General features: G+C 34.7%; 1 protein-coding gene across 17 annotated transcripts in view; it reads right to left on the bottom strand.

Moving 5' to 3' along the window:
- Positions 1–255: 255 nt before the first annotated feature.
- Positions 256–25241, bottom strand: part of IKZF2 (IKAROS family zinc finger 2) — a 156510-nt gene continuing 131524 nt past the window's right edge. For 16 of the 17 annotated variants that reach the window (XM_077956095.1, XM_077956092.1, XM_077956094.1 and 13 more), the window contains 3 exons: positions 22698–22835; positions 14443–14586; positions 6565–8647 (listed from right to left, as the gene is read on the bottom strand). In XM_077956095.1, the coding sequence (XP_077812221.1) occupies positions 7923–8647; positions 14443–14586; positions 22698–22835 (1007 nt within the window). In that variant the 3' untranslated portion in view covers positions 6565–7922. 17 annotated transcript variants of the gene reach the window in all.

A 25241-nucleotide genomic window follows, 5' to 3' on the forward strand; every position in this document is an offset into this window, starting at 1 on the left:
GTCATTCTTAACAAATCATGTAATACTTTGTTCTCTGCTCTGGTGGACTACGTAGCAATGATGGAGATGACTAATGATTGAGATGTAGCTTGTGGATATCACATGTATCCAAACCTCTGGAACCAGAAGTGTGACAAATACACAATGGGAATGGTAATTTAAGCCTGGTATAGTCAACAGTTTAGTCTTCTGTAATTGGAAGACATGTTTGCGTACAGAATTTTCACCAGAAAGTTTTTATAGCAAACTTTTTATGTCAGAAGTTTATTTTATTGGTAAAATATTAAATAATATACAGAATTAAAAACTGCACTTACACTTCTGAGAAGAAATAAATCTTGGACAAATTATATGCTTGTTCCTGAGATTCCCTAAATTTATTCCAGTAGCTGTGCACTCAGACAGTACAAACCTTTATAATATAATCCTTTTCACAAAGTATTACAAAGTTTCTGCAGCTTCTTTAGTTGTACACACATACAGACACACACTCACACATGCATATACAACACTCATACACATATACACAGTAACCACATACATGCACAGAACATGTATGTGTGTGCATTAAAAACAAAGAAAATACAAGTCCCACATTTTAGTCTGCAGTGATAAAAGTGTTTAGCGGAGGTCTCCAAATCAGTATGTAGTAGAGTGACTTGTCACACAGCTGCAAAGACTGTTTCAGTATTTCCATAGTAAACCTCATTTTCTGAGGTATGGTATTTGAGCCTTAAAAAAACTACATTACACTTAGCAAACCTGACGTACAAGGTCTGGAATTTTAACTTTACATATATATTTATATATATATATATATATTTCTTTTTTAAACAATAGTTTTTATTTCCCCAAATTATTAGTTTGAAAAAAAAATGAGGTTTACTGGTTTGACCTATTTTTTTTTTTTTTGTTTCTAAAACACAAAATATCCTAGAAACTGTCAAGCAATTAGTCTTTAAAATAGTCTAATTACCTTTGGTATTGTTAAAGAAAAAATATCTAAAACGGCCAAGACACATACTGTACAAATGCAGAAATGCAGTAACTGCCTTTAAAAGAAATGCCAAAGAAATGTTATCTTTTAAAAAAACATGTATTTATATTACAGCAGTTTAACTACAGGGACACAGGTATAAAAAAAGAAAATTAGCACACTACATATAAATACGTATAAGAAAAATACTTCTCACTTAAATTTGTATGAAAACAGGACTGCTCCAAATATTTTTTAAAAATTTTTCTCCAATAGGTGATATGTAAGTGTTTAAAACTCAGCTAAGTGCTTTGCTTTTGTTTAAAAGTTTATTTCTAAAAGGAGAGAAGTGAAATAAAAATATTAAGTATTAGGTTCTTAATTTAGAGCATTGGGCGAGGGTCTAAGAAGGTTCAATCTGTAAAAAGTTCAACTTTAGGACACATTTTTCAAGCAAAAGATTACTAATTTCCATGGAAATTTAGCCTAAATAAAGATACCATGAGATCAGACTAGTGGTTTCCACATTCTGTAATCTTTTGATTGTGGAGTGTCTTTCTCTTTGCTTGTTGTGTCCTTTAACATACTATGACTTTTATGAGTTTCTTTTTGCCATTAGCTAAAGGAAGAATAGGTTAGAAAAGAAAAAACAAAATCACCATAGTTTTTAAGACTTCAATGGGAGTATTGCACTTGTACAGAAAGAAAAGAATAGTATCTTTTTAACTAATAGCAGAAGCAATCATTCTGGGATTGCAAATAACACATGGTCTAAAAGGTCCAACTATTAACAGCAAATATGGGGCCTGGAGACCCCCTCCAAACCTGGAATATTATTATAGTAATGTTAAAGCATTTTTCTCCCAATTAGGAGAAAGTTAAGACTCTTTGCTTTACATTTTTAACACCTTTCTAAACACTTGCAAATAACTGTCTAGTCTTTCATGATATACATTTTTTGGAGGAAAGCCAAATCAGAATGTAAAATCCAACAATAAAGGAAAGCAAACAGACTATAATAGGATTACATAATCTCTGAAGTAATGTTTTAGGTATCCAATATTTGAAAGTGAAAGTAACATGAGGGTTATATAGCTTACTATTTTTAATCCAACCACTTTTCTTTTTAATAGAAAACTACACTTGAGTATAAAAATACGTCAGCAGATTATACAACCAACAAAAATCACGAACAAAAAAATTAAGATTAAATTACCAATGAACTAGAAATAAGAGTTGACCTAATCTTCAAACTTTTAGGAGAACAGAGAGGTAAAGACATCCATAGACAATGACAGAAGGGAGATGGACAAAGAAAGAGGCTGGGGGAGATGTGACAAAAGTTAAGAGATAACAGAGAGACCTTTGTTACACAGAAAGGGATGGGAGTTATGCTTAAAATCAGAATGCTTCACTGTCAAAAATTTTTAAATCACAGTTTCAGAATTTGAGCTACGTTAAAAAGCAAGAATAAAACAACAACAACAAAACCCAGATCCCTTCCCTTGTTACAGTGTACTCATTTTTTAAAAAAAATCAATTTCCAGTAAATTAAAGTAAGTAAAATCTTGGTAAGTGCATAGTAGGGGATTCAGTGACCTCCACCTGCTCAAGAAGCTTTTCTTACTGTGTGTCATTTGAGGTAATTTGAAGGCCCAATTCACTGCAAACTTGCTTATTTGTACCTATACGAAGTTATATGCTGTACTTTATGTGGCTTAGCAGAGGGCCTCTAGATTTTATATTGTGTTCACAATAAAAAGGACATCTTAGAAAACTAGTCATTCTTGTACCACTCTCTGTATGGGATAAAGGTTAATACACAACACATTTATACAGAAAATATACAAACGCAGTATTATGGGAGGAAAGCCCCATAAACAGAATTATGAACTTATTCCTAAGAGTGCATGTGAAAAATATCCTCAAACTTACAGTACAGCAAGATAAAACTAAAAAGCTAGAAATATAATATTACATAAAAACCTTATGGAAATTCCAAAGTTTACGGTTTCTGCAATAAATGTAAAAATATTCAAGGTGTCATTATTTGGCCTAGTAATACGCTATGATAAAAAGAAACACTAGCATATCACAGCTTCTTGGTCATATGCCATTTGTTTTGTATAACCAGCAGCTCATTTTTTTAAAAAGCTGTCATATCCTAACACGCTCATTACAAGTAATACACAACCATGGTATGAAACCATTTGAAATTATGCTTTGGAGAATAGCAATGTGATATGACTGTTCAGTTTTGCTTTGTTCAAGGAGAATTAATTACCTGCTTTTTCACATTATTCCATCAATTTTCAATCTCTTTTCTAACAGATTAGAAAATACAGATTCCAAGACTAGAACAATACTAGTCTGGAGATGAAAATCCAAATCAACACTGTATTTTATTGACCAAAAAATTATCTAATAAATTCTTGTTTGATACAGGACTTATTCTTCCTTAAAAACAAAACAAAAAACAAATTATAATTCAATTCACAGGTAAAGTTTCACTCTATATTTTACCTGCATAATCTTGTAATCATATTCAGAAATACTATGAAACTAAAAAGGTATTATTAAAGTCTAGTTTCAAAATTTCCTTTTCCTTTTAACAGCTGAGCTGAAAATTTCTCTATTAGAAATTGCTCTAAAGATTTGCCCTAAAAACACAGGGATGAATTATACAGTGCTCAATTTTAAGTGATTTTTAAAAATGCATATTAAAAGTATTGTAGAGCTGCGACAGCTAACCAACACTCTCAATGCATTTTAAAAAGGCACCAACATAAAGAAAATAAGTATTCAATACATTAAATTCAGGATTTAGGAGGCCAGTTACTGTATATTTTAATTATTTTGCAGAAACTGGAGAATTAAAAATATTTCTAAGATAACTTTCATATATACAAACTTCAATTTCACCCCCTCCCACATTTTTTTTTCTTTCGGATTTGGGGAATTTTCTGGTTTAGAATAGTCTTCATTCAGATAGTATTTATTAAAATAATATATAAAATATAATTGATGATAAACACAAATGTAATTTATCAATTTTTGGACGTGAACAATCCAAAGTTCAAAAACAAATCATGTAGCTAGTACCTCTGAGTGTTTAAGTTCTGCCTGAAACTAGGGGCACACAGTTTTTTGTTTGTATTTTTACAGCCCCTTCTGCTCCTTTTCTACCCTAAGAAATCATTTTGGAGATAGGATGAAATAAAATTTGGAAGATAGTGAGAACATAATTTTCATCTAAATGCCTTAATCTGATGTAAATTTTGTTAAACATTTATAAAATACCAAAGACTGCAGGGTTTTGTGAGTTGTACAACCGAGATAAAAACTACAAAAACAAAATACTGGACTCACTAAACTATTCTTGTCTTTCTCTATTTGCTAATAGGTAACTGTTGATAATATTTATTTTCTGTATTTTCTTCCTATTCCAAAAAACTTTACATTAAATATCTTTGAATTTACATCAAATCAGCTTAATCATTGTTTGTTTCACATTGTTCTGTAGGTAGATAATAAGGACCCAAAGTTTTATTTAAGAGTTGCCACTGGTCCTAAAGACACACTAGTAACTTCTTTAGTGATTCCTATTACAACCTGATAAACTAAACCCACCTAATTTCTTAGTATTAACTGTCATTTAAATTCTCTGTATGTTTTCGCAATAAGTCTGATCACTCCAACTGCTTTTTTTTTCCATGAATTCTCTTTAAAAGAATGTGTGTGTAATACACACACACATATACCCTATGATTCATACATATGTATGTAGGGGAGATACTTTCTACTATGTAGCCAAATCTAAGTCGTAGTTTCTTATTTTCCCAATTTTGTCCCTTTAGGAAATCTCAGTGGAATATTTCAATGACTTGAAATGTCTTCCAATCTGCCTACTGGTCCCTTTCCCTGTCTTAAAAAGGTCCAATTAGAATGGCTTTTTATGCATGATTCATCACTATTAGAGAGAGGCTAAGAGAAAATTCTGGGCAAAATTAGGGCAAAGCAACGTGATGAAATTCTGAACTTTTGCCAAACTGGGAAATACAGAAGATAACCCATTTTCATGCTCATCAAATAGTTTCTGTAATGTGAAATCTCACCTAAATAAACTGGGCATATAACTGTTATGTAAAACTTGATTTATTTGGTATCTGACTCTTATATTTATTTTTAGATGCTACAACCTTGCGTATTTCCTTTTGTGAAGGCATGCATATATAACCATCCAGAGTTTCTCCAAAAACACTATGTCCACAAAAATTCTTTCTGACCCACAAATTTGAATTGACCTTGTCCTCATTTGTCCCTGCCACACCCTGAGCCATATCCACCTCTTTCTGTTCCTCATGAAGCTAGGAAAATACAAGTACATGCTTGTAGCAAATGCACTCCCAGCTACTAACTACCTTCAGTAAAACAGATTCCTAAAAAGATGAAATCAGAAAAGGTAAGTGCCTAGCACTGTCTTCATCAGGGAACTACACAACTGTTTAGGGTCCACCTAAATTCAGTTCCATCCCGGGGCAGGTAGATACATGATTGTTCACATATTGAAAAAAAAAAAAGCAGGAAGAAAATTCATAGACAATGCCAGCAGAAATTTGCACGCAGCCAAAATTATAAACATATTGACTGACATCCAAATGTTTCCTTAAATTGCAGTAAAAGACAAAATTGTGAACCTTAAAATTATTTACCTCATCCAAAAGGAAAAAAAAATGCCATTCCAATTATTATTTTATTATTCAGGAATGGTTGGCAGTGGGCGGGTGAGAGAGTCTCAAAAACATGCTTTAACTTTGAATAGGTTGTATGTTCACAATGTACCAAGGCATGCAGAAAAAAAAAAGGAAATGGTTGACATTCTGTATATCTCTGTTTTGGTGCATTCCCTTAGATTTAAAGGGGCAGTTTGGACATTTTCTGAAAAATAATTATGATAGGGACTGGTAGAAGAGGGCTGAGTTCTAACAATTTTTGCCTAGTTCTAGTTTTGTTAGTGCTTAGAAGTGCTTAGCTGGTGCTTACCATTTAAATAGCAAATGGTAAGCTGGAAAATGAGTTAAGAGCAGTATTGGGGCCAAACTTGCTTATGTCTACAATTCTCTTGACTTGGTAATTCTCATACCACACTGTATTAAGATACATAATTTCAGCATCCTATTTAATGATCTTTTAGAGTAGTTATCAGTTACTGCTAACAGAATTTCAGTATTCACAAATGGTTATCAGATAATCCAGTCACAGTCAGGCCTGTCCTCCCCAAACAGAAGCAGCAAGTTCTGCCTTCCAAGTATGTCCCCCTAAAATGACTTGAATCAATATCACTCGGTTCCTCCCCTCTAATGTGGTTGGACTGCAAAGAAAAAACAGAGCACCCACATAAACGAAATCAAAATCTGCACATGAAATATGGCAACCTATGCCATGTAAGGGGAATTCCATACTAAGGGATTGAGATTCATTTCTGACAAGGACTTACAGAGTTAAATGTTTTGGAAACAGAAAAATGTGCAGGACCTTCCTTTGGGGGTTCTGTCACATTCTAGACTCCGAGAAGGGTAAAAGTAAACTTTCTTATTTTTTTGTGTCTTTTATCTGTTGTCCAATGTACAGGTTACAAAGAAGTCCCATTCCCTTTTCTTTGCAGCAAGAGTAGTAAATACTACTGAAGAAATACTAAAATAAATAGCCCTAGTTCTATAACCTTGCAGGGTTCAAGTTACCAGATTCAGGTCAAATTAGCAATTGCTCTGAGGAGATTTTGAAAGAAACAGCCAACAGCAAGACTTTTAAGACCTTCTACTCGAAGAGTAAAAGATGAATGAACTATGGACAGAACACTGGGAGGTCACATCTTGAAAAAAACTAGTGAAAAGAAATACCAGAAAATGGATTTCTAAGTGGGTTTTCTCCCCCTACTGTTAGCATAATTATATTTTTCTGCTGACTGGTTAACACTGATCAAATGCTGATAAAGTGACAATCGTAAGCATACTTTTAGAAACAAATACATATACTATGCTGCCATCACATTACAACTTTAAAAGAAAACCTCTCAAACAAATTTACGAAAGTAGAAGTCCCTCCCAGAAATTACTGACTGCCTTTTATCCACTCTTAGACCATATGTTATTCTGAAAACTACATAAAAATACTATTCATTAAAGGTGTTAAAAGTAAGGCTGCCAGGGTGTCTATAAAATGCCAGTCATCAAAACTATGGAAAAACAGTGCTTACGTTTAGAAAAATAAGATCACAGGACCTCAGATGTATTGTAGGTGGCCCTTAACTACCTGTAGTTGAAAAGTTTTGCTATATGGTACAGTGTAAAACATATTGAATTATAAATTCCATAGGGGAAGTAAACATAGAACCCACAACAACAACTCAGCTCATCTTAGGAGTTATCACTGAAAATAACAATGTGTTTTGTGTTCCATGATGTCTGAAGAACAAAAAATTGGTTTACAGTTTGAAACACATTCTTCTTTCAAGAATAAAGTTACTTATACCATTTTAAACCACCAAAGTCCTACCCAGAAAACTCTAAACTTTCCTGTCGTCCATCATAATCCTGAATATCAGTGGCAAATCAGAATCTCTTAGGTGACAAATCTTTATGAATCAAGTGATTTTTTCAAAGCATGATCTGCCTTAGTAGAAATGGACTGCTTTTAAATTCCCACAAAATAAACAAGCCAGTGATAAAGAAACAATATTTCCATCCCTTCTCTCTTCTGTTTCTTCCTCATCATAATTAGGCAGAGCAAATGACACTGCGTCCATAAAATAAGAATTATCGACAGTAATAATATTAAAAAAAAATAAAAGGTATGTCAACATCTGAGGGAAGGTGGGATTGTAAGTGCAGTATTTCTTCATGTGCAGTTCTTTACTTCATAGGGGTCCCCTTTGGAATGAAAAGGCCTAGTGGAATGTGTGCTCCCCTCGAACAATGTGTGATGAAAACTCATAACGGTCCTGGCTTCTGTAGCCACAGATGTTGCATTCCAGTGGGTCCCGGTAGCCATGGCAACCCATGTGAATGGTGTACATGACATGGTCTAGGAAAAGGACTCGGCAGTGCTCACACTTGAAGGCCCTAATCTGTTCTCCTTCTCCATTGAAGACCTTGTAGATGTCCTTCAGAGAGCCCTTAGGAGCCTTGGTAGTATCCAAAGCTTTGACATCCTCCTTCATGTAAGCTGGGCTTTGTTTCCTCTTGGGATTTAAGGCAGGGTTTCCTTGGTAGGACTGGTGGTCATCATGGCTGCTTTCTGAGTCAGTGGAATCCAGGCAGCTATTGCTGGGAGAGGCCTCTCTTTCCTGGGGTCGACTCTTTGGTCTGATGAGAGAGATGGGGCCATCCATGTTGTTTTCATGACTATCAGCAGTTTCCCTGCTAATGGGTCTTTCTATCCTATTTGGATGATAGACCTGAGAATAAGCTGAGCTTATAACCGGGGCCACTTCAGCGATTGTGCTTGGCGGGTGCTGCATCAGAGGGTGAAGGGCCTCAGCTCCAAGGTAGGTGATTGCATTGTTGATGGCTTGGTCCATCATATGAGACTGCATCAGCTCAGCCTCCTTCTCATATGTTAAGTTCATATCAAAGTGAATATCTGGGTAGCTGAATCGCATGAGCTTTTCCCCTGGAAAGGAATGGGAGGTGAAAGAAGTTAAAAAAAAAAAAATTAGTATCAGATTAAAAATATGAAAGGGTACAAAGTTGACTGATTGCCTCCATTTTTCATAGTTTGGTATATATTACCAAATTATGCTCAAGTATTTGAGCAATTCTGCTGATGCTCACACTTTTTTTTTTTTTTTTTTTGGAGACAGAGTCTCACTCTGTTGCCCAGGCCAAAGTGCAGTGGTGTGATCTCTGCTCACTGCAACCTCCTCCTCCCCAGTTCAAGGGATTTCACGCCTCAGCCACTCGAGTAGCTAGAATTACAGGCATGCACCCCCATATCTGGCTAATGTTTGTATTTTTAGTAGAGATAGGGTTTTGCCATGTTAGCCAGGCTTGCCTAGAACTCCTGGCCTCAAGTAATCTGCCCACTTTGGCCTCCCAAAGGGTTACGATTACAAGCATGAGCCACTGGATCCGGCCACAAATATTCTTGACATGAAAAAATATAAAAGCAATAAAAATTTCATAAGCCCTTTGCATTTGTTCTGATGCCGTCATGAGAATGCATTTAGTCTGAAAGAGATGATTGAGTCTATTATATTTTCATTTTCTTTTAAAATTCTCACTTGAACAGAGCTCAAGGAGAATAGGAGGAAGAATAAATACCCAGTAAAAATAAGTCAGAGATTATGATTGATTTTGCATAAAAGTGAGAGTGATCTTGTTATAACAGATGGCACCTCACTGTTGTGTAGGGTTAAGTTGTTTGATTCAGCCACTATTTTAGAAAAAATATATATAATCCATATATGTCATTCTGGAGATTTTTTAAAAGTCATTATTAAAATACTTTTAAAAGTTGTACCACCTAATACAAATGAATGAAATTTAGGGTTATTTAAAAATAAAATTAGGAGTTATTTCAAAAAGTATTTTCTTATAAACTTGGAAAATCTTGTTTCATTGTTTTGCTTCTTGAAATTGATATTCATTTTTATATCATTCTTTCTTATTTAGACATGTGTATGTGATGGTGCTGGTATGTACACCCATTGCTATCTTCCCATACCTTTTCTTGATTGAAGTATGTTTGTAGTTTTTCCTTAAATATACACCTTAACAAATATAATTTTACTCCAGTATTATACATCAACATAATGTCTGACTGATAACTATAAAAGAGTTTTGGTGCTTGCAACAGGAAAAGCAGTTTTGATTTTTAGCCACATATTGCTGGTTTTGAACAGAATATTTCATCTTTTAAAAATTCTGTCCATAAGACAATGTGGTCTCTATTTACCAGTTACTTTTATAGGTAAATCTTACAGATAAATGCTTCTTAAAAACATAGGTGAGTTTCCTATAAATGGTTAATATGTTGTTGTGGATGGATGCTTAACTTGTAATTTTGATGGAAAAATGTTGATCTACAGGCTTGCATTCTAGAAAAACACACTAAAGTAGATAGCATTATTTCAGATTTGAAGAAATGGCCCCTAAGTGAGATCAGTGTAATGATTAGAGTAATAAAAACGGAAAGATAAAATGAGGAGAAATATTTCATGGCACTCAACTTAAAATACATGCAGTGTCAAACATTTCAAAGTTAAGCTAGACAAACCTGATCTATATTCTCAAAGAGTTTACAGTTTGGAAGGAACAATAGTAATTTAAGGATCATTTATGACATAGTGTGATATGTGTGATGGGGTCAAATAAGAGGAATATTTAGCACATACTAGAGGACTAAAGAAAGACTTCTTGAAGGAAATGGAATTAAGGACAAGAATGTGATTGTAAACATTAGCCGAGTGAGGAAACATGAGGTGGAGCAGCTGGTAGAAAGAATCAGAGACAAGAGGGCATGGCTTATAAATGAGGAATTACTTATACTTCAATAAGGCTGAGAGTGGAAACAAGTGAGAAAGACAAGTTAGATAATATAATGCTAAATATGCTAAAAAAATTGAATATTTCCCTAAAGGAATACAGATTGAAGGGGATAAACAGGGAAGTGCCCTGAAGGTATTAATTTAGCAAAGGGGTTTAGGAAATTGTTGCTGTAGGTTTCTGGCCCAGGTTTCTGGCCTAGGAAATTTAGTGGATGACAATGAGATAGAAAAGATGATGAATTCAGTTTGGGGAGGACTATGAGTAATAGTCATGTCCAGTAAGATTTAGTCTCAAATTCAGAAGACAGACCTGAGCTGGAGATGTAGAAATGAGTCATTGGTTGACAGAAAGCAACTTCTGAAGCCAAGGAAATAACTGATATCACCCAGGTAGAGTGTGAAGGGGATGGATCAAAAATAGAACCTGGAATAACACAAAGATTTTTCTGCCTATTCATAGATCAGGGAAAGTGGGGTTTGCACTGGGCCCCATGTTTAGGGAGCCCTGGGCCCTTCTCAGGAAATGAAGAGCTTGTAGGGCCAAGGGAATGTGCTGATCTGAAGCTCACTCAGACCCCAGAATTCCTTGACCAAATGGTTCTGAGCCTGCTTCTAGGGTCTACACAGTCCTCTTCATAGGGTCCATAATACTTCATACCAACTGTGCTACTGGTAAGTACACACCTAGGCCTGATGGCCAAGGCACTGGTCTTTATGTACAATGTAGAAAGAACCTGGAGGTGCAGACTGGGGTGTCCATACACGTGTGTGTGTGAGACCCCCTTTGGTAATGGAGAGAACCAGCAGTGGGTCTAAGAGAGCAGCCTAGCTGTAAGCCAGTGCGTGGTTCTGCTCATGCTGCCAAGGTGTAGTGTAGAGCTACAAGAAATCTGAGAATTGCATATTTATTTGAACTTAGTCAAGTTGGAAGGGTAGAAAATACGTTTTACAGTTAGATTAATAATATAAAAATATTTAGGCATATGAATGGGGGCCTGCATTTGGACTTTGCCCAACTTATACAGCTGTTAAGGATAAGTCTATAAGGAATACTGAGCACAGTCAGAGAGAGAGAACAGTGTTATAAAAAACAAGAAAAGAGTGTGTTTCCAAAGGAATTGACTATTAAATAGTGGCAGACACTCTCTAGGAGCTGTGTAAGACACTGTCTTAAAAGAGTCTACTGAATTTGGCACTACAGAAGCTAGTTGTGGCCTCAATGAGAATAATTTCAATGGAGTGTGGGAAATAAAAACAGGTTGCATGGACTTGGAAATGAGTAGGAAAAAAATCATATACAACAAGCACAGAGATTCTTTCAACAATTTCATCTTTGAAGAAAAGGAGACTATAGGTGTACCTGGAAGGAGACGGGGCTTAAAAGAAGATTTTTTTAAATTATGAGAATTTATTGCATTAAATGCTGATAGGAAATGGCTAATAGAGGGGAGAGGTTAAAAATGTAAGTGAGAAAGAGGAAAAATAATAGTGTGAGGTATCTGGGGGGCCAGGATAGGAGAATTCCTATGACAAGAGGAGGAATGAACTTTAATAAGAAAGAGGGATAGTTCTTTCATTGAAATAAGGAAAAAGGATAAAAGTATTTACATGGATGCATACAATCTTACAGAATTGATATTATGTTGAAATCATTTCCAGTGATTTTATCCCCTGTGAACATAGATATAGGATCACCAAGGAGTGAGAGAGCATGTTGCAGACAGTAGAGAAGGTTGGCACTGTCATGGTGGAGAGTAGGACAGATGATTGTTCAGGGATGGATTAAAGGATTGCTGCTCCATAGCATGGATGGGCCAGCTGATATTTGGGATCAGTTATTCATTTATCTATATTGATGCCAACTCATCAGCCTGTGGAATTTTCTCCAAAAATACCAGATGTGCAGGCTGGGGTGCACATCTAGTGAGATACAAGTATGGAAAGGATGCCCAGTCAGCTTTACAAGAGAGTGGGGTTTCACCAGGAGAAGGGGATGACAGATCAGCCAACAAAGCAAGAAAGGCAAGAATATTGGCAAGAGAGATGTAGATGTGATGAACCATGGAATCTAAGCTGAATAAGAAAAGAGAGGGAGAGACAAGTAGATATGCAGGAAGTTCAGGGATCATTAGTCTGGAGAATTTGATAAGGTCAAAGAATAGTATTTAACTGAGGCACATGAAGAAGGCAATTTATAATAAGTGTGGAATGATGAAATTTTTTGTTTCAAGAACAATAATAGAAGTAATAACTGTGGCTACTGTTTTGTTATATATTACTAGGACAGAATCCAAATAAAGAAAAATATACTCTCAAATTCTTAATTAAAAAATATAATATATATATTTTAGAATCATAATGTAATTTTCTAAAAATCTGTCCGTCTTTTCTAAGGAATGCAGTGAAATAAAATTGAGAGTAACATCTCTAAGTCAGGAAACATGACAAAAATGTTACAAAGAGTAGACTATATAAATTCAGAAGACAGAAAGAATAATAATATATTTTATATTTTTCCAACTACACTAGAGTCTAGTTAGATTTAAACATTTAATGATATCCATCAAAAAAATCAATATTAAAAATAAGTAAACTGGTTGTTTATTTCTTTTTTCTTCATAGTTACCCACAAGAACAGAAAGAAAAGTTACCGAAAGCCTGAGGCAGTCCTTTGTGTATAACTCAGGGGCTTCAACTGACATAGTATAAACTATGGCCTTTACAGTCGCCCTTCGGCCGTCTTTCAATGAGTTCTCAATAAATCCCTCCAGCTACTCTTAGAGTAGTATTTTGGTGATGTGTTAGTTCTTCAATTTCAGATTAAAAGGAAACCTTCTTTAAGTGTTTATTGAAGTAATGTAATTGTGTTAGTCTCTCCTTCCTGAAATAACCAAAGCAAAGATTTTTCTCTCAACCACCATTTAATCAGGATGTCCCACAATGATGACACTAGAATGTGAGAATCTGTTTGAATATTTTTATCCTACATTAAGCCTGCAAGAATAGATATATTATATATACAATGAATAACAATTCTTTAACAATTCTTTTCATTGAATCTCTATTATTCATATTTCTTTTAAAAAGTCCATGCTTTTTGTATCCTCAGAGACACTCTATGACTTACAGCATGCATTCAGAATGATGCCAACATTGGGCGTATCAAAGAATATCTAAGGGTTTGGAAATGAAAAGGGAAAGTCTAAATATATGATATTTAATCTTTTCAGTTCAAAATCATAGGCTGGATGAAAAAACAAAGATCAAAATATAAAATAAAGAACCAAACATGAAACATCTTGAATGTAGGTTGCTGCATTATTTTTCCAATACAGAATTTTGGGGAAAAAAAAAAGAAAAATTATCTTTGTTCCAGACAAAATACTAAAATAATTAACCCATTTATGCCTGAGGTTGAATTTTTTTTAATTTTTGCAATCAGACCTTGGTGATGACCTTGAGCAGTGGGATATAAATAACTCCCACATGCTTAGCTTTCCAATAATGGAACATTAGGCATAAATGTTAACAGGTTAAAAAAAAAAACAGTTAAAAACTGGCACTAATGAAAATTTTAAAACAGATTACAAAACTGGCCAACAGGCTGGACCATTTCTCTTCTGTATGATTATTTTTTAAACAAATTAATACTTTCTATTTTACATGTAATTTCACTTTATATATCATCACATTTTGAGTGGTGACCACTATCAGTCTTTATTTCTTTTTGTGTGTTTGTGTGTGTTGGTGTAAGTGTGGTGCACACAGAGTGGCAGAGAGTAGAAAAGAATAATGGAGAAAAGAGATGGGTATTTATTTCATGAACTGAAACACACCATATATATTTCTAATACATGGGAACTTGCCTTTTCCTATTAAAATCGCCTTGCAAAGAAACAAAAACATTTGTAATGCTTACCCACAAACTTTTGTGGAGTGGAGCTTTTACGTTTTCCCATATTCCCCGTGAGCTTCTCTATGACAGCAGGTCTCTCAAAAGGCACCAGAGAAATATTGTTGTCCATAATAGGCTCTTGTTCCTTACAATCTTCCATAGGAGGTACTATACAAAACCATAGAAAAATGCAATCTGATAATTTCTTCAACATTTTGGATGATACAAAGCTGGATTTGCCATCTCAATATGTGTTATAAAAGCTAGTATGCTTGAATAGAAGCAAGTAGAAAGAATACCTTGTAGTGTGAAAGTATACTCTTTAAATCTGCACACACACATATACACCAGAGGATTTATTTTTATTTGAGTCTCTCTTAAATCCATGACATACACTGTTGCCACTATTGGTGGCAAACTTGTTCATGTGGTTTCTCATCTTATTCCCCTGAAAGTGTTTTTAGCACTGACTAAAATCAATACTACTTTTAAGACTGCATTATTTTCAAGGCTTTTAGAGTTTATTTTTTAAAAACAATTTAAAAACAAGTCAACTTGTTTTAGAGAAAAGCTTAAACAGACATACAAAATAACAGCATGATATTTAACTATTTTTCTTAACCCATGTATTTTCCTGCAGCATATTTTCTATTTGATAGGCTGTTAGCCTTATTGGCAGTAGCTTAAATACCTGTACCAAGCAGCCCTCATGAAGGAGAGCCAATTCTGAACATGTCTATGCACAGTAAACTGTGGCAGCTTTATGATTGTAATTTATTTTAAAAAGAGCTCTTCAGCAGGAAGAAGAATCCATTTCCAAATTGGCACATTGGCTCACTAAACTACTGCCCTAATTCATTTGACATACACTCTCCAATGCTGTTCCCTATTCATCCCATTTGTCCAAGTTGCTACGGGCTAATATGTTAGCCCTTAGACATTGACATTCATAGTGCAAAGAACTTACAACAGTTGTTTTTTGAGTAGAAATACCACCCAAGGATGTTTAATTAAAGACAGGGTAACAACTCAGACACGGCAAATCAGTTGATTAAAAACAGTGTTCTCAGGAAAGAACATAACTTATTACTTGTTCTTTATTATTGTTGCTTTCTCCAGTTGCATTTGTGCCAGCACTGTTTGGAAACCTAAAGCTTTCATTTCTTAGAATAATTTTACTTGTTCAGTATGCACTGTAAAAATGATTTACTCTGATCCTTTCATTTGTATAAGATAGTCCCACTGTGTACAAAAAATGTCTTCTCATTTATAAGGGGATCCTCTTGGCAGACACAAAAATAAGTGAGAAAGCAAGAGATGAAAGTTAGGAAAACCGAGTGTACAATTCAGTTGACGTATTTAATAACCAATAGGTTGCTAATTTTGAAAAAGTGAAACATAGTGTGAAAAAATGTTTTCATGATTTGGACATGTTTAAAGAAATCAACATTCCATCCAAGTTTTGATTAACCTATAGATGGGTCAGAAAAATTGAACTGTAATCTACATTTAATAAGAAGTCCTCTGGCTATGAATAGCAAGGGATTGTGCAATCATTTGATGTTAATTTGGAGAAAAATTTCCAAGGTGAGACTGAGGAACAAGGAAACACATCATTGTCTACAATATATAATTAATGATGTTATCACATTGAAAAAGTATGTCCCAAGATATTATGTATAAAACATTATATTCTCTTTTAGTAACAACTAAAAAAGTTACACAAAAGCCAAAGAGTCAACAAAAAAGCAAAGAATTTCAAAAACATTCAAGGATGACCACACAATTCACATAAGGGGAGTCAGAAGGATGGCACAGTGGTGGTGGTGTGGTGGAGAACCAGGTAATAAGATACAAATTATGGTCAAAATCTTAACTTTTTGTTTGGAAGGTAGATTTTCAAACACTTACTACATTATTAGAAGTAACTATAAAACTAAAAAGCAGTCCAAGTATGGACCAAAGATGAAAATATGTCAGAGACCAAGATCCAAACTGAAAGAATTTGGAAAGAAAAAAAAAATGTTGTTGTAAATTTTGCTCAAAAACTAGCAAAACTGGTTAACGGGTTTGCCCCCGAAATTGAATATGCTAATTTGTTCTGAAATGAGTAGTCCAAAACCTGGCAGTTTTGTGCTAAGTTTCACCCTGAATTTTCATACTTGAACGCATTTAACACTCAAAACGAAACCCGGGTGTGGGAACTGTCCCACACCACATCCACCTCAATTCAGATGATTTGTCCCCAGTTCAATGAAGCTCATGTGAACTGAAAATGATGACTTTGGCAGAGTTCTGATCTAATTTCTACTTTACAATAGCCCTTTTCATGTCAAAAATTGATCTTGTTTCTACCACATCGGCAATACTAATAACTGACGTATACTATGTGCTGTGTGCTGTTTTAAGGCTTTGCATTTAATAATTAATTTAATTCATCCAGAAACCCCATGAAATAGGTGTAATACCATCTTCACTGTACAGATGAGAACACAAAGACCCATAGATGTTAAGTAATTTCCTCAGGGTTTACATCTGGTTAGTAGAGAATGTTATTACTACTAAGAGTCTGGATCCAGAGCCTGGCTCAACCATTATGCTATACTATTCTTTATAGAGGTATTTTGGGCATTGACTTTTTATAAACCAGTCAGACATATTTGTAAGGTCTGCCATTGGGTAAAGACCTGATATATTTTTCCTTAATTATGTAACCAATCTGATTTTTTTTGCTTCACGGATCTGGGTGCAACTTATCAAAATATTTCGGTGCAACTCATCAAAATATTTCTGTGTATATGTTGCTAGAAACATAAAACAAATTCTGTAGATATCTCAATAATGCATTAATCACACAGACATTAATCTGGGCTAAAAATATACCAATAAGGTAACTTCCCCTGTTTGAACAAACTTCATAACCAAACATCCTCTTTGACCTTATATTTGAGGTTATAACAAAGATAAAAACATAATTCCATTAGATCACTGTTTCATCACATTGATAACCATAAAGGCAAAACCATAGGTGTATTCCCAATGTATCCTTTTGAAAAACCAAACAGTTCACCCAAATTCAAATTCCAGGAAGAGTGTCTGAGGTCACATGTCTAGCCCCTGGGCAGGAGAGGGCAGAGTACCTGGACTGAGGGTCCCACCACCGCTACATGCAACAGGAAAGTTCTCTAAAGGTAAATGGGCACTCTTGTTATCAAGAGAAGGAGGAAGGGATGTCAGGCAGGCAAAAACAACAGATGTCTTCTATATTGTTGCAAATTTTCTCCATGTTACCCGATCTAAAAAAAAACTTTACAGTTATCTTAGTTATTTTCTTGACAGGATTTGGCAGTGCTGACACTTGCTTTGGCTTCTGTGAAATCACTCTTTCCATGTCCCTACTCTGCTCTTACTCATCTTCATGAAATTTTTTTCCTGCTAGTGTGTTCTTGGCCTTCTTGATGTCTCACTCTGTACTTATCCGTACTGCCTTATTAAAAACTACTATGTTGGGCCACTACATAAATTATGATGGATCCTGCATCTTTGTTTACTACTCAGACCCCTCTCAAGAGCTTGAGATCTATATATTTAACTTCTTCCTAGACAGTTTTACTTGGCTATTTCATAGGGACATAAGAGAATATAGTATAAGAAGTAAAATCTCCATTTACCTTTCTGTCTTCTATTTTCCTAATTACCATATCAGTAAATGACACTACTATTTACCCCATCAGCTATGCTGGTCACCTGTGGAAAATCCTAGATTTCTTCCTTTCACCCAGACTTCTGCCTCTCCTCCTCCCTACCACATCTCTTTACAAACACACATGGAGGTAACCCAAGTGTTTTAGATGCTACATTGGTAGCTGTTCACACATGTTGTTCTTTCTTCAGGAAACACCCTTCTCCATTTATTAGTTCACATTTTTCCTTTTCAAAACTAAGCTCAAACATAAATTTCGTGGGAAATTCCTCTTGGATGTCCTGCTGATTTAGGTATGTCCTCTCTATCTCCATAATGCTTATCACATAGTACTATAATTGCTGTTTTACTGGTCTATCTTCCAATAGCTGGTAAATAACCTCAGGGGTTGCATTCTGTTGTATTTGTGTCTCTAATACCTTTTATGATACAAGAGAGATATAATATTCAATGGATGTTCACTGAATGATGTCACCCAATGGAAATAAGTCAAAAAAGCTTACTCCAAAGTTTAGGGGTGCCCAATAATGCCTCTATACTCAGTGAAAAAGAACCTCCCTTTCCCCAACAATTCAAAGCATAAACCTAACAATATATATAGATTTTAAGCTGGCTATCCTTCTGCTTTGCACTTTCATTCTCATCTTTAGGTTGCGGTAAAACAGGTAATAACACAGTTTGATTTTAAAGTTTTTTCTTCAAGCTGAATAGACTTGAAAAAGCAACATAAAGATAATATTGAACAAGATAATCTGCCATAAAACCTAATTAAATAAGATAAATAATCTGCCCTAAATCCCAATTAAATAAATAAGCTCATCAAACCCAATTAAATACTTTAATTATATAAATTATCTTTCATAAAACTCAATTGTTATCATTATTTCCAAAAGTGTGAGTCATGATATTCCTCCTTTTTCCTCAAACTCAATCAACTTTTCTAAGAACATTTTATTCTACCTCCTAAATATGTCTTCAATATTTCACCTTGTTCTCTTCTCTTGCTGTTGCCTTTTCATCTTTTTCTTGGCATTCTCATTTCCAGTCTCTCCTCATACCCTACCCCCTGACTGAGGTAGGCATTTATCATGTATCCTCATTGGAGACATTTTTCTTGATTTGACTACCTCATTAATAACAAATTTGGTTACCCTAGTGGCCCCCCATCAGTTACACAATGAAATTCAAACACTAGATTAGCAGAGAAGACTCCGTCTTTGCATCACAACCTACTAATTCAGAAGCTTCACTTCCTACCACTCCTTAAACTGCAGTTACATTCAACATCAGGGAAGCTGTTAATTATCTTTTATATCTCCAAGCCTCTTCTTCTCTCTGAATATACATTTTCTGTATCCTGCCTGATTTATGCAATTTTTACTCATCTCTCATGTTTGGATTGAACACTCCTGCATGTAAGAAGCCTCTCTTGACTTTGTTCCAGAGTTAGGTTAATTCTGCATCTATGTTCCCACAGAACTGTGTATGCATCTTTATTAGAGCTTTTGCTCCATTGTATTTTATTTTCTTAAAGTATGTATTTCCTACCAGACTATAAAGTAAGTGTATTAAAAAACTGTGTCCATTTATTTTTATATCCCAGAATGTTCCATATAACTTAGCACATAGTAAGCACTTGATAAATGTTTCCTGAGTAAAGTGAAAAATGCCTCTTTTTCTTTAAAAAATTCCATACTAGAAAAACAGCATAGGGAAAAACATGTTTTGGAAAAGACAGACTAGGAAATATAACTATGTCAGATATTTTTTAAAAACGAGTAATAGTTAAATCATTTCATGGAGCTAATGGCAACCAAAATGATGGCAACTCTCATATCTACCACAAAAAAGGAAAACAAATAAATAAGATACAGCAAGAGAAGGGGATAAATGTAAGTTTTATCGTGGTTCTGTTTAAAAAGAGACATATGCCAAGCTATTTATATGAGACGTATGTTAATGATGAACTCTAGCAGCATTTTACAGAACCATGTTTTTCTCTTACAGTATTTATCAACTCCTACCTCATATGGCCAATTTCCCATTAAGCATGTTAATAAAAGGAAGAGAAGATTAAGGATAATCTCAAATTATTGTTACAACAAACCCAGAAAAAGTACAGTATGAAATGGCATGAATATAAAATTATGTGGTTAAAACGATATCCAATATTTAAGAATATTTGGTTCTATAAATGGTATCAGAAGCTACCCTCAACCCCTTATCCTCTTTGGTTTTACCCTCTGCTCTACCTACCCAGTGCCCCTGCCTCTTTCCCACTTTCCTCCACTTGGTTCCAGCTTTCGCACCACCTGTAAAGGGCCTATGCCTGTGGAGGGCTAAGCAATCTGGGGAACAGGGGTTAAGACTGAGGCCCTAGTTGTTTAGAAGACATGTCTTTGCTTTCCCCAAAATGCACTTGTTTAAATTTTTCGTTAGCATTTGATTCTCTAAAAGTTCAGTCTGCCAACAGATAATTAAATCTTGATTATAATAATTTATTTACATTTTACCTCCCTATTACCATATAGTCTTTTAGGAGTATGTATGCAATACAGAATTCCATAAATAACTAGGAATGCAAAAATAATAAATAAAGTTGGAAATGCATAACCCCATCAAATGTCAGAACTGTAATGGGAGAACATCATATAGAAAAACTAGTAGCAATGCCATAAGGTGTTTTGGGGAAGATTTGGTATTCCCCTAAGCTTCCATCAGCTTCCTGCCTCAACTTACCCTTAAATCCAACAATTTAAATAGTAACAGTGTGTTTGGTCAGCAAATGAAACCTCTAATGCTTAAGTTATTGCTGGTAAATAACAAATTTATAGGGAATAGCACATTTACTGTTACTGAGTTATTTAATGTTCTCAAATGTTAGCGGTAAAGTAAACCATTTGTTGGGCATTTATTACACATCTCATCACATTTAATCCTCAAACCCAGCCTGTGAGTGACACACCCAGACACCATGTAGCCAGAGCAGGTTTGGCAGACTCCGACACACACCATTTTGTAATCTCTATGTTCTAGATCCTATGCTATCGTCATCAGCCCAGGTAATGCAAGCTTGAAATATCACATTTACCAAGACTTGATACACAGATAAGTTCGTAAAAAATGTTAATGATGATAATATAAAAATAAATGGACTTGATCAAAACAATCAATAGAATTAGATTCTTTAGATTATAGAAACTAGAAGGAAACATTTCAGTTGTTCAGAATAACAAGAAAAATTTTAAATTAAAAAAATCCCCAATTCAACAACACATAATCACTAGCTGTCCAACACACACAGTTCCACAGTATATACTCTATAAAACAAACAGAAAACCCCAGAAATAATCCTTGACCTGGCTATGTCTAAGCCAATACATAGATATTTATATTTTAAAAGTGACTGTGCAATCCCCAACTATACCATTTAATACTGGGCAAACCTTTTTTAAATAAAAGATATACAAGTAGCCAGGTGCAGTGGTTTACACCTGTAATCCCAGCACTTTGGGAAGTCAAGGCAGGCAGCTCACCTGAGGTCAGGCGTTTGAGACCAGCCTGGCCAACATGGCGAAACCCTGTCTCTACTAAAAATACAAAAATTAGCCAGGCCTGGTGGCGCATGCCTGTAATTCCAGCTACTCAGCAGGCTGAGGCAGGGGAATCGCTTGAACTTGGGAGGCAGAGGTTGCGGTGAGCTGAGATGGTGCCACTGCCCTCCAGACTGGGTGGCAAAGTGAAGAGTCCATCTCAAAAAAAAGAATAATAAAATAAAAAATAATTTTAAAAAATAAATAAAATATATACATGTACTAATAAGTTGAGATTTTTGTCTTTGTAAAAATAAAAGTTATCACTATACAAATCTAATTAGTAAGATAAGACAGACACTACAAATCTTAAGAATTGAAATTCAGCACATGTACCCTAGAACTTAAAATATAATAAAAAAATAAAAATAAATAAAAAAAAAGAATTGAAATTCATTATTTTCCTATATAAGGCTGATTATTAAAATTAACTTTTCAGGAACAGAGAATTATTCATTGATAAACCTTAGGGATTGTCTTCCTACCTGCCACAGTGTAGTTAGAGATGAGGATGTTTTGCTTGGAGAATGTTTTTTATGGAGAGAGATGGTGTCTAATTTTGGTCTAGATTGTTTTGCACATTGTAGAAAGCAAAATCAGTAATTTCTCAGAAAAATTAAAGGGCCGATTGGAGAAATTTCAAATTATATGACTGATCACTTGCATTCTTTAAGGCAACCTACAAACTAACGTGGAACCAGCTCTAACTATCTGGTTAGCTAAATGAAAAAGAAGAGTAAACAGCACCTGCCTTTGGTATATTAAATGTTGGTTGCCATTATTATGCTAAGTCAAATGTTATCAGAAATAATTTGGGAATATTGCAAAATTTCAATATAGATTATCTGCAATGTACCCCAAAGCTCAACTCATTTAAGTTAAAGTGATCTAAAATAGTTTTAAACAGCATAAGATTTTATCTTCATGTTGAACTACAAAAGCAGTAGGGGGAAATAAAAATGATGAATCCAATTTCTACCCACCATGGTGACTCATGACCTGCCCAGCAGCCTCCATGCTGACATTCTGGAGATAGTTGTGGCAGCGTTCCTTGTGCTCCTCCAGTGAACTGCGCTGCTTGTAGCTTCGTCCACAGTAGTTGCACTTGTGAGGTTTACCCACTGTGAAGAGAACTCAAGGTCAGTGTGCTGTCAGTCCCATCCACATTCAAAGCAAAATCAATAGCTAACTTTTGATAGTCTAGGGGGAAGCACTCATATAATTTTCAGACTTAAATCTCTTCCTCCTTTACATTCCCATTTTGGCAAGAAAAGATAATACATTTCTACCAAGACTAAAAGACAACAAGAAGACAGGCAGATCGTACCTCTGGCAACAGGGAAATACTGAATCAAATTCTTGCTCTGACTGTATTCTAGACCTTGAGGGCCTGATGATCAATCTTCAAATTATCTGACTCTTAATACATTGACTCTCAGCTTTGACTCATTAAAAGACAAATCAGGAGTATCCTAGATACATCATAAGTTTTTTTTTTTTTTCTTTCTTTTCGGGTAAGGGCAGAGAATTTTACAGAAGAAAACTTAAAATGCAACAACTTGAAATGTCACCGTTTAATAAACAGATTATTCTTGGGTACCAAGAAGATTAAAAAGAACTCAAGTGGTGAGAAAAAGTACAGATGAAAGTAGTTTCCTTTCTTTTCACTTTGGTAACAACTATTCACACATGCAAAATTTTGTGGCAGATAAGTATATTCTCCCTCATCAGCTTTCATAATACCAAGAATTAACCTACTAGGTGCTTTGAGTCAGGATTATTACACAATATGTAGTTATGAAATGATAGTAATAGTTTCCAAAACATCTCACATTCAGGAAATGAATTATTCCCTAATAGCTAGGGAGCCATTATCTCAGTGTCATTATCTCAATACACCTGTTAAAATACTAAGATGTTCAGTAAAAAAAAAAAAAAAAAAAAAATTTAAAAAACAAAGTAAGAAGAAAAATATAATCTCTACAGAAAGAAGCATGTTTTAATGCATGACTCTTCATATGGACATCACAGAGCACTTTGACTCTTGGTTTTGAATGAATACAGAACAACATAAAACCCCAGGTGGTCTGTGCCAAAGCCCTCAGTAGTAAAGCACAGTGTGATCCTCGCCCATGTCTCTATTTGACTCCCATAGGAATTATTTAGTTTTGCCCAGAGAATAACAGACAACTCTTTTTCATGACCAAAGATAGCATCCCTAACTCGTCATCTTATAAACCCATGCTATGACATTGGTCACAAGAGGAATTGAAATACTGTAACAAGGCAAGGTATTCATGGCTGCCTAAAAGTTTCACAGTACTAACGAAAAAGAAAACTACACCAAATCTTTTTTTGGGGGGGCAAAATTTTAATAGAATGTAATTGAGGTACACATAAATTAAGATCAGTTATTTCATAACCATAATTGTTTGTAAACTATCATAAAAGCTATTTATGGGGTGATTATTCAGTTTTTAAAAAATGTTTGGCAAACTAGCTTCTATTTTTTGGAACCATGGATTTCTGGGAAGTAGCTGATAATACTGTGCAGAACTTATATCACCATGTGACAGCATTAAAAATACAAGAAAATAAGTTTTGCTGAAATCATCTAGTGTAAATAATATAAATAAATTTACATGTAATTATGTTCCAAGATATGGGACTACATAAGAAAAAGTATCTGTTTGCGATTCGCATTACTCAATTTTGGGTTGTTCTGTAATATTTCTTTAGAAATAGTAACAAATTTACACTGAACAAGCTTATTAACCAATTAATACTTATTAAGCGCTTACATTGAAGCTAATAGCCCACTGTAAACTACTTCAGTCATTTTCTGGTCTTCCCTGGTATTAGTCCCATCACATTATGATGCCTCTGTTGTACCATGAGCATATTCTCCAACACTTTCTTCCTCTTATTTCTTTAAGCAATCCTTGTATCTTATCAATTTAATTAAAACATGGTTTTTCATTCTACTGCCCTTGGCTCACAACCCTCTAAAAGTCCCAACTCACCTGATAAGAAAGAGGAGACATGAAGTTTTTACTGTTTTCTACTCATTTTTTACTACACTCATTACTATAGCATCTGCTTTAATTCAGCTTCTTCCATTTTGTCCTCTATTTTAAAGCATCACTCTTTCCTCTTCATCCCATCATTGAGTCCAACAGGGATTTGAGTTGGGCTTTGTTATAAAAGTACAACTTTAATTTTCCCAACTCTTCATCTCCATTCTATTCCAGCAACCCAATTATTACGTGACATGTTGGATTTGGACATTTCTTACAACTACTTTATTTCCAATAAATTTGTTCTGGAGACAATCTATCCTTTTACCTCTCTCATTCATTCAATACGTATTTAGTAACAGACTACTGTGCATCAATGCTGACGAGGCTAAAATGTAAAGTGGAAAACAAATTCCCATGGTGCCTATCCATATGCAACTGACAGTCTGGTGAGGAAGACAGACGTTTAATAAATACACAAGCAATATATTATAAATTGTGGGCGGTTAC

This window comes from Macaca mulatta, chromosome 12 (assembly GCF_049350105.2).
Source record: "Macaca mulatta isolate MMU2019108-1 chromosome 12, T2T-MMU8v2.0, whole genome shotgun sequence".
NCBI classification, from domain to species: domain Eukaryota; kingdom Metazoa; phylum Chordata; class Mammalia; order Primates; family Cercopithecidae; genus Macaca; species Macaca mulatta.